We start from the raw sequence: 10,306 nt of genomic DNA, 5'->3' as shown, positions 1-10,306 counted from the left end.
AAATTTCATTCAAAAAAACAATAGAATTAAGATTTACCCGATAAAATTCATTAACAATCAATCTTGTTAGAAAAAAATTTATACGCAGATTCTGAATATATAATTTTTTTAAAAAATTTAACATGTAAATAGTAATTGCCAACAAGGAATTGAAAAACAAGATTTAATGTTATTGCGGAGACAACTATCTTTGGTGGAGCCAGTGGGATCTAAAGTTGACTGGTTATGGTACAATGAGGTCCAGAGAGGTCCCATGGAAAACTGTGATTTCCTCGATTTTGAAAATCAATTAAATCTTTCGAAAAAAAATATAGTTTTTAAGATTTAAATTTATCACTAAAGGGATTGACTATATATCACACAATGATTCCATGAATTTATATACAATTTTATTTCGTTGCACCCGGAATATTACATAAATCTTCCAAATGGACAATTATATACATCAATGCAAACTACAACATTCAATCCATTAATGCCATTGAATTGGGTAACTATTTTTTAATTCATGAGATTATAGAAAAATCTAATTCGATTTCAACAATTGCAGTTTTACCTTGTGCCGCATCGACATATTTAAAATGTTGCTATACATATCCGATATGATATGCTACAAATATAAATAATAGTTATACCTTAAATCATATATATATATATATTTATTTATTTATTTATTGATAGTACCAAAATAATCTATATTTGGATCTTTACACGTGGCATGTAAAATCGAGTTAACACATTAGCCGAGTAGTCTCTCCAATTACCGACTAAGATGGAATCGAGGACACCAATCAAGGCGAGGGCCTCCAAAGGGATCCTGCTACAAGTAAATGATTTTGAACTCTACACTTTACTTGCTACAAAGAAAGCGCTGAGCATTACTCAGTTAATAGATTATACTTGATTTATGAGAGGTCCCTCGAGTAAATCCTCAGAGTCCCTTTTAGCTCACATATATTGTCATGTGCAGGCAATCCAAAGCAATAGCAAAGACATCATATGATGTTAATCGTATCGCCTAATAGGTCACCAAAACCGTAGGCTGTTTCCAACATCATCATATATATACCATGTTAGTTTTTGTGTCCCGATGTTACTTAAATTGCAATGAAAAAGGTTATAAGGCAAGAAATGTGTGATTTGTTAACAAATTGTTACCAAAAACATAAGGGCATAAAAGGAAAATAAAATTAATAAACAAGGTAAATAGCAATAACTCCAAAGAAAGATTACTGAACCAGTTTTCTGTTCTGTTACAGTGATAATTTTTTTACTTTTGACCTCTATTTATGGTTTGGTCGTCGACGAGGCCCCAGAATTCGCTACCTGAAACTGTTGACAGTACAAAACTTTCCACCTTTTCACTCTTCTTGCGTCTTCACACGCGCTCTCATTTTTAGTTCCACCGTAAATAGTTCTACTTCACGCGAAGGGTAACGAGAGTGGATTTTATATTAATCAGGGTAAAAAAATACTAGAAGGGTTAATTTCAGAAAATAACCCAAGTTAGTTGCTTTTACTTGCAACAAAATTAACCGTTTTCGAAACAAACCCAAACAATTTTAGAGAGAGAGAGAGAGGGTGAAGTCAGTGGAGCACAATATAAATATACCGGATCGTGTTTAGGAGTCTCCTCTCTCTCTAAGCAAAGCAAAACTGTAAATCGACGCCGATGAACGGACGGATCTGGGTCAACGCCATTTGACCGTATGTACGAACAAGTAGAGGGTCAATACTGTAATTAACTACAACCACTCTGGAGCGGTGGTCTTTAATTTATATCGATTCGGCTCTGTTTTTGTTGTTGTTTTGGTCCCTTTGGTTCCCTCTTTTATACAGAGGTTTCACTTTGCTTTCTCTCTGATAAGGAGAGAGAGATGAGAACAAGGAGGGGCCTTTGTTATCCGAGACTGGATGTTTGTGTTGATAACAACAAGAGAATGATGAGGAGGAGAGATTTTAGCGGAGATTCCATGGTTCTTCGGAGTAAGAGGCAGAGATTCTCGCCGGAGGTGGCCGGAAAGTGTGATCTTTTCGATTCTCTTCCGGATGATATTGTTATATCTATTCTATGCAAGCTTAGTTCTACAGCCAGTTGCCCATCTGATTTCATCAACGTTTTGTCTACGTAAGTTTTTGCTCTAGGTGATTATGATTTCAATTTCGGATGAATTTTTTGATTCTGTGAAATCATCGCTAACGGGATTGATTTTGTGAAACAGATGCAAGAGGTTGAACAGTTTAGCCCTGAATTCTCTAGTGCTATCCAGAGCTTCACAGAAAGCCTTTTCTATTAAGGCGGAGAAGTGGTCGGAGTCCGCTCACCGATTCTTGAAACTCTGTGCCGACGCCGGAAATGTTGATGCTTCTTACACTCTTGGCATGGTAAAGACTCGCTTTTTGAAACATTCGGACATAATTTTGTTGATAAGATTCTGTTTTTTAGTATTACACGTAATGAACATTTCTATCAATTTTGCAGATTCGATTCTACTGTTTACAGAATCGGGGCAGTGGAGCTTCTATGATGGCGAAAGCGGCGATTAGTTCTCACGCGTCGGCTCTGTATTCTCTTGCTGTTATTCAATTCAACGGCAGCGGTGGCTCCAAGAATGATAAGGATCTAAGGGCCGGTGTGGCTCTATGCGCTCGAGCTGCTTTCCTCGGCCACATCGACGCCCTGCGGGAGCTTGGGCACTGCCTTCAAGATGGCTACGGCGTGCGTCAGAATATAACAGAGGGACGCCGATTTCTTATTCAAGCCAACGCTCGTGAGTTGGCCGCCGTTCTTTCTTCGTCTGCGGTTCCAGGCATCCCGGCACGCCCATGGGTCACTTGGACCCACAATCCACACCCGAATCCGAATCTTAACGTCAGCCCCAATAATGCCCAGTTGAACGGCGTGGGTTGTCCGTTGTTAAGCGATTTCGGATGTGACGTTCCGGCTCCGGAGGTGCATCCATCAAGCCAATTCTTAGCCGATTGGTTTGCTGCTCGGGGCGGGTCACCGGGTCCGGGTCTTAGGCTATGCTCGCACGCTGGTTGCGGGAGACCCGAGACGAGAAAGCACGAGTTTCGGAGATGTTCGGTATGTGGAGCCGTGAATTACTGCTCACGTGCTTGTCAGGCGCTTGATTGGAAGCTGAGACACAAGGCGGAGTGCACGCCCGTTGAACGGTGGCTTGAGGAGGATGGTGAGGGCAACGATGGCGGAGTTGACGGTTACGGAGATAATGACGGTAACGGCGAAGATGACGTTATGGGAGAGAGTTAAATACTAGTTAAGAACTCATCACCAAAAACGTAACGGTGACAGTAACGGCTGATGGAGTCGTCAACGACTCGGGTAGAGGACAAGAAAATCTTGAGAGATAATGAGGTGGCCAATTTTGTTTTGAAAGTTAAAGTTAAAATCTTTTCACTGTTGTCTTTGAAGAAGGCAAGTAGAGTTTTTGCTTCCCTTGATTGTATAGAGAAAAGGGTAAATCAGTAAAATCAAGGCGACTGTTTTGGCCTTTTGCTTTCATGATTAATTAGGGTTTCTTTCCTTTCTCCTCTCGTTTTTTACCAAAGAGTAATTAATTATCAGGGAATTGAAGCGACCAGATGAGTCTGTCACTTGAGGACATAAAAATTGGCTTAGCTTTGGGGCAAAGGCAAAAGGGCATCCAATATGGCTGCTTCTTCTTGTCTTCTTCATTGGAAGAGAAAAGTCGGATTCAGAGAAAATGTGAATGGGTTGGATTCAGTGAAAGAGCAGCAGTTTGTGAGGTTGGCTAGGATAGGCCAACATAAAAAGTGATCTCTAATAATAATTAGTCAAAAAAGCTGAACCCCTTGACCAGAAAAAGAAGTTTAAGACGGAAAGAGAGAGATGCATATTTACAACTTGCTAGTGGGTACACGTATTATGAACTCTAAGGTGTTGGTTTGGTGATAAGATGTTAAGATAAATAAATTATTGTTATAGGGGACTCATGTATTCGATTTATCATATATAAGACGGAGAGTCTCATATTGCCATGTCTTGGATGAGTTTCTCATACGGAAGACTATCAATATAGATGTAATTAATGTAAAAAAATTACAAAGGCATCAAGCATCCAATGGTGGAGGTGCACTTAATATTTCTTTTATGTTCATTTATTTATCAGTGTTTGTTATTGGGTGCTCTGTGAAATTAGGGACTGACTAGTTGGTTGTTGGGTTGTCCAGGCCCAACCCAGTCCCAGTTTATCATGTACAATTCCAGTTGTGGTTGGTGGCAAATCTCAAGCAGGTACGACAGCAAATTGGTTCAATGGAATCAAGTACTTGGGATTTCTTATTTCTATTTAAAGGGTTGACTTTGATTGTGATTCCATAGTTGTACGATCAAGTGTGAAAAGGATTAAATTTATTTCTGGGTAGTGTAATTTGTTTTATTCTACCCTAGTATGGTTTTGTTTTTTTAAGATAGATAAAAATTCGTTACATTTTTTTTAATAAGGCAAGATATCCATTATTTGTTATCAAAAAGGGTAAGAAATCAAGAAATATAACGCTCACCATTGAAATCTCATTCTCAATCAATAACACAAATCCAAAAACACATGCACCAGGGAAATGTTATTAGCAAGGGCCAAGGAGTGCGGCCCCTCCGGCCTACCTTAATGTAGATTGACCCATAACATGATTTGAAATCATAGCTACCGACATTGGAAAAATCATCAAATTGGTTGATGGAAAACATATCAAAAATTATCAAATTGAAGTTTGAGTTGAAAGAACCGATAGATTGGCGTCCGCCCAATTAAACATCACACTAGACATCCAAAAACTCCACCACCAACGTCATCTGATGGATAATTTTGTCCCTTGGCATGAATGGTCCCGTTTTGTAGAGTTTATTTTTGAAGTTCAACACTAGTTTATACGAGTTTTTTTTTTGGTTTTAGCATCCGTACTTTTTTTTATTGGGTATTTGTCTCCGGTTTGTAATTTATTATACACTATAAGATATTTGGTAAAATTTCTAACTGACGTTAATTTATAAACTGTGAAAATGTGTGTATTATGTTTAGTTTAAAAGAGAAAATAAAAATATCATCAAGTCTTAATTATTTACGTTGTTAAGAGGCCAATGGTCGCCCGTTTAGCGCCAATTTGGCCTCTAGCAATAAGTTGGAAACGCTTGAGGCCCCGCTCATCCAAACGCACCCAATATATCATGAGTTACCGGGCCAAAATCAAAACCAAAACCAAAACACACATTCTCCCTCTCTGTCACTACAGGTAGGCCATCTATGATATATCTAGTTCTAATCTAAACCGTAACCATGCGTACCCAACTTTACTTAAATATTTGGTTAAATTGATTTGATTTGATTTTCACGGGCCTTTTTTTTTCTTCTTCTTGATTTGGAGTGCATTTCAAGCAGCCGCTGGAGTGGAGCCTCCAGTGGTGCACGTCTCTTCTTACATTCAGCCACGTGGAGCAGGCACGGAGCTATCTTTGGTCTTGTTAGGCATATCACTTACATACCATGTAATCTAAATTTGGAGCAAAACAGATTAGATGGCGCAACAACAAGTCTCAACACTCAAGGGATGACAAAATTTTGTCCGGTTCGAATGACTGAATTTATCCGACTCGGATTAATTTAAATTTAGACATAAATTATATGTTCGAAATCCAAATAAAGATGATTTCGTTATGTTTAAACTATTTTTGGTCCAGCGAAGTAATACAAGTCCAAAGGGATTTTGTCAAATTGATCCCTCCAAATGTGACTATATATTTTTCCAATAAATCATGCTGACTGGTCTTCGTCACTCCTATATATTCTGAATCTTCTTCATTCGCTTTTGGGTCTCTGCCTAAGTCAACCGAAGGATGAAAGACCCCCTTCCAACATTTATCGTTTGAAATGACAGAAACGCCCCCCACTAAGACTTCCCATTGAAGGGATAACTACATAATTGGTTTTAGTGGTATTTCACTCCACTGCATGGCCGTGCAAGCAAAATAAGTAAAAACAGGTGGGGAGTTGCTTTTTTTTTTGCCTCCTTGTCCTAAGACAAGGTATCCTTCTCCTTTACGTCTGTGGTAAGTGGTAACTGAACTTACTTCCACCGAAACCAAGGTTATTATGGTCATTTCACATGTTTTCTTAAGGTAGTGTGATCTTTTATTCATCAAATGGGTCCTTATTTATCAATAAATTGATATCATTTTCAGTAAATCCAAATTGTTATTTCTGATTACATCCAATACTTTACATTAATCTCGTAGATAAAATGGAGGGTCATATTTTGAGGGTCTTGAACATTATTCATTCATTAATTATTGGACACTAGGATATAATTATGAAAGAAAAGAAAAAGACAAATTTATGAAAAAAATATTTAGTACGTAGGCCCCCGATGTGAATTATCACAAAAGAAGGATGTTTGTGGTATTGAAAGTTTTTACGTAAATCTCTTATCCACCTCTTGTATTTTGTGAACTAGATTGGATAGAATAAAGAGTACCAAATCCTTTTTTATTTTCTTTCATTTAGTTAGAGAATCATCGTACAATCTGGCTTAGAACCACTCAAAATTTTCATGCATGCATTTTTTAATTAATTTTATTTTTTTGAAAATTATTAATATAAAAAAAGTTAGGAAGAGGAGGGACTGATCATTTTTTGTTTACAAGAGCAGCTTACCTCAATCCCTCAATGTCATCATTCTTAGGAAGTTAATAGCTTATAGAAATGAATTAAAACCACGTCATTTGTGAAAAGCACATATACTTTTAACCTAAAACTTCCAAGTAAAAAAAAAATTAAAGTTAAATTAAATGTCACGTTTATAAATATAACCATTATTAATTATATATATAAATATGAGCCTTGGAAATAATAATATAATAATATAATTCAAAGGGCAACAACTCTACATTGGTATTATATGGCCCTTTTTAGTACTTGTCCCATAATAAACAAATTTGGATAAATAACAACTAAGCGACTAGGACCTCATTATGGATAGCAACATTTCATCTACCCTACTAATCCATTTATTATTTTGATGGAGAAATTCGATTTTAGTTTAGGGTACCTTACAAGCTCGAGTGAATTTTTTTATCATATGCTCCTACTATTAATAGCTCATAAGCTAGCTTATATGCCGAATAATTTGTCTGTCTCATATCGTAAGCTACAGATGTTTGTATATTCAGCTGTATTTTAGTTTTTTTTATTAAATACATACTAAAAACTTAAATACCTTACAAACAAATTTTTTAAAACTAACTTATAAATACTTACCACTTATACTCTATTTTACGTGGTTGGACCGAATGATACCTAAATAACAATGACAACAATAATTACAATTCTTATTGGCTGACTTTGACCCAACATACATACATACATATATATAAGAGGTTGATTGGTTTGGTTTAGCAAAGCAAATGATGCGTCATTTACACGTAATAAAAACAAAATTATGATGTTTGGTCGGTGTTTTTTTTGTCATAACATCCAATTTTATGGTGAATTTGGTGTTGATTATTAGTCACTGAATATATGTTGTCTCTATTTCAAAGAGTTGGCACACCTAGGAGAATCCATTGCCTAATCCATAGAAAATCTCATAATTTGTTCAAATTAATTAGTAATTTGAGAATTCTATACATATATTTTTTTAATTTTATTTTATGAACAAATTGATTTTATTAGATTTTTTATAAAAAAAAAAGTACACTAAATATATGTATAGAAAATTATGGGAAAATATTAATTATATATTTTTCATTATGTTGTCCATGAGTGCACAGAAAGTTACAGTAATTGAGCCTATTATTAACCATTTGGTTAATTCTTTAGTACTTTCATAAACAATATGATAGATGTTGGGTCCAACTCATGAGGAAGAAAACTTGGACACAATAATTTTTTACTTTTATAGAAGTTGTTTCCAGTAATTATAACAATAAAATATTCCAGTACTGTCACAAACCAACCCACACAAGCCAAAGTTGACTCCTCAACTAAGCAGTAAAAGGTTAGATAAACAACGTTCTCGTAGTGAGAGGGGACAAGTAGAATATACACAAACTTTACCCACACATAATATGTGGAGAAATAATTTTCGTAAATTGAATATGTAACCTCTAGATTATACTCCTGCAACTCTATTATTGAGCTACATGTTTGCCTGTAAAAAAAAAAAAGAGTCTACATATATATATATATATATATTCTTATTCAACATTAAACCCCAAATTATTAGTTTTGATTTATGTTAAAACTTCCAATTATTTCATTTTTGTGAAAATCACATATACTTTTAACCTAAAACTTCCAAGTAAAAAAAATTAAATTAAATTAAATGTCACGTTTGTAAATATAACCATTATTAATTATATATATAAATATAAGCCTTGGAAATAATACTATAATTGAAAGGGCAACAACTCTACATTGGTATTATATGGCCCTTTTTAGTACTTGCCCTTTAATAAACAAATTTCGATAAATAACAACTAATTAAGCTATTAGGACCTCATTATGGATAGCAACATTTCATCTACCTTACTAATCCATATATTCTTTTGATATAGAAATTCGATTTTAGTTTAGGGTACCTTACAAGCTCGAGTGAATTTTTCTATCATACACCCCTACTATTAATATCTCATAAGCTAGCTTATATCTCGAATATTTATTAAATATATACTAAAAACTTAAATACCTTAAAAACAAATTTTTTAAAACTAACTTATAAATACTTACCACTTATACCCTATTTTACGATAGTTGGACCAAATGATACCTAAATAGCAATGGCAACAATAATTACATTCTTATTGGCTGACTTTGACCCAACACACACACACATATATATAAAAGAGAGGTTGATTAGTTTGGTTTAGCAAAGAAAATGATGTGTCATTTACACGTAATAAAAACAAAATTATGATGTTTGGTCGGTGTTTTATCAATATCATCCAATTTTACGGTGAATTTGGTGTTGATTATTAGTCACTGAATATGTTGTCTCTATTTAAAAGAGTTGGTATACCTAGGAGAATCCTTTGCCTAATCCATATAAAATCTCCTATTTTGTTCAAATTATTTAGTAATTCGAGAATTCTATACATATATTTCGTGTACCTTTTTTTTAAAATTTTATGGACAAACTGATTTTATTAGATTTTTTATATAAAAAAAGGTACACTAAATATATGTATAGAAAATTATGGGAAACATTATTAAGTACTGTCACAAACCAACCCACACAAGCCAAAGTTGCTCAATTACTAGTGTTGACTCCTCAACTCAGCAGTCAAAAGTTAGATAAACAACACACTTGTGCATAACGTTCTCATGGTGAGAGAGGATAGCAACAAATAGAATGTACACAGACTTTACCCACACATAATATGTGAAGAGACAATTTTCATAAATTGAATATGAAATCTTTAGATTACACTCCTACAACTCTACTATTGAGGTACATGTTTGCCTGTAAAAAAAATAAAATAGAGTCTATATATATATATATATATATATATATTCTGATTCGACATTAAACCCCAAATTATTAGTTTTGATTTATATATATTATGGTGAATAGTTAACCATCATTTGCTCCCTTACAAAATATCCTAGATTTTGATTTTGAGTGTAAATCCTATATGAAAGGCTAACAAAAATGGGAGGCATGTGTAGTTCCACCAAACTCAAAAATTATATATGGTTATTGGACCCTATACACATAAATATATACACACATATATATCATTTTGTGGTTTTCTTGTCTGCGATAATGGTCGGGTTCTGTGTGTTTATATGGTGAAGTTGAATGTGGGGTTGACAAATCATGAGATTCCAAGCCCAATCCAATCCAACTACTTTCAACTGTGGGGCTGTGAAGGCAAGTCGGTAGATAAAGCCACCTATGTGTGTGTGGCTGAGGACCTTAGTTTTAATAAATCTCTGATGATTTCGGCTCAGAAAGCAAGATAAAGGACAGGGTTTGTGGCATCTAGGGATATTAGAATATTTGGTTTTCAAATTAAAATATTTTCCATTCTACCAAAATACTAAAGATCTCAATATTTTTTTTGTCACAACTATTTCAGATATTGAGATGGCTAGATATGATCCATGTGAAATTGTAAACCTTTCATGACCCACATGATCTATATAAATTCGTATGCGTCCATCTCAATGTTTGGGATAGCTGAGATAAAAAAACACTAGAATCCGAAGACTGTTGGTTCTTTTGTTCCTTGTTTCTGTATATTTTGCTTGTTTTTAGAGGGATAATG

General features: G+C 34.7%; 1 protein-coding gene across 1 annotated transcript; it reads left to right on the top strand.

Moving 5' to 3' along the window:
* Positions 1–1,654: 1,654 nt before the first annotated feature.
* Positions 1,655–3,552, top strand: LOC119990649 (F-box protein At1g67340-like). Its single transcript, XM_038836657.1, has 3 exons — positions 1,655–2,128; positions 2,223–2,385; positions 2,483–3,552. Exons 1-3 carry the CDS (start codon positions 1,878–1,880, stop codon positions 3,272–3,274), a joined length of 1,206 nt encoding a protein of 401 aa, XP_038692585.1. The 5' UTR covers positions 1,655–1,877; the 3' UTR covers positions 3,275–3,552.
* The last annotated feature ends 6,754 nt before the right edge of the window (positions 3,553–10,306 follow it).

Source organism: Tripterygium wilfordii, chromosome 22 (assembly GCF_013401445.1).
Source record: "Tripterygium wilfordii isolate XIE 37 chromosome 22, ASM1340144v1, whole genome shotgun sequence".
Classification (NCBI taxonomy): Eukaryota; Viridiplantae; Streptophyta; class Magnoliopsida; order Celastrales; family Celastraceae; genus Tripterygium; species Tripterygium wilfordii.
Note: the sequence above shows the minus strand (reverse complement) of the source record. Positions and strands in the feature narration are given on the sequence as shown.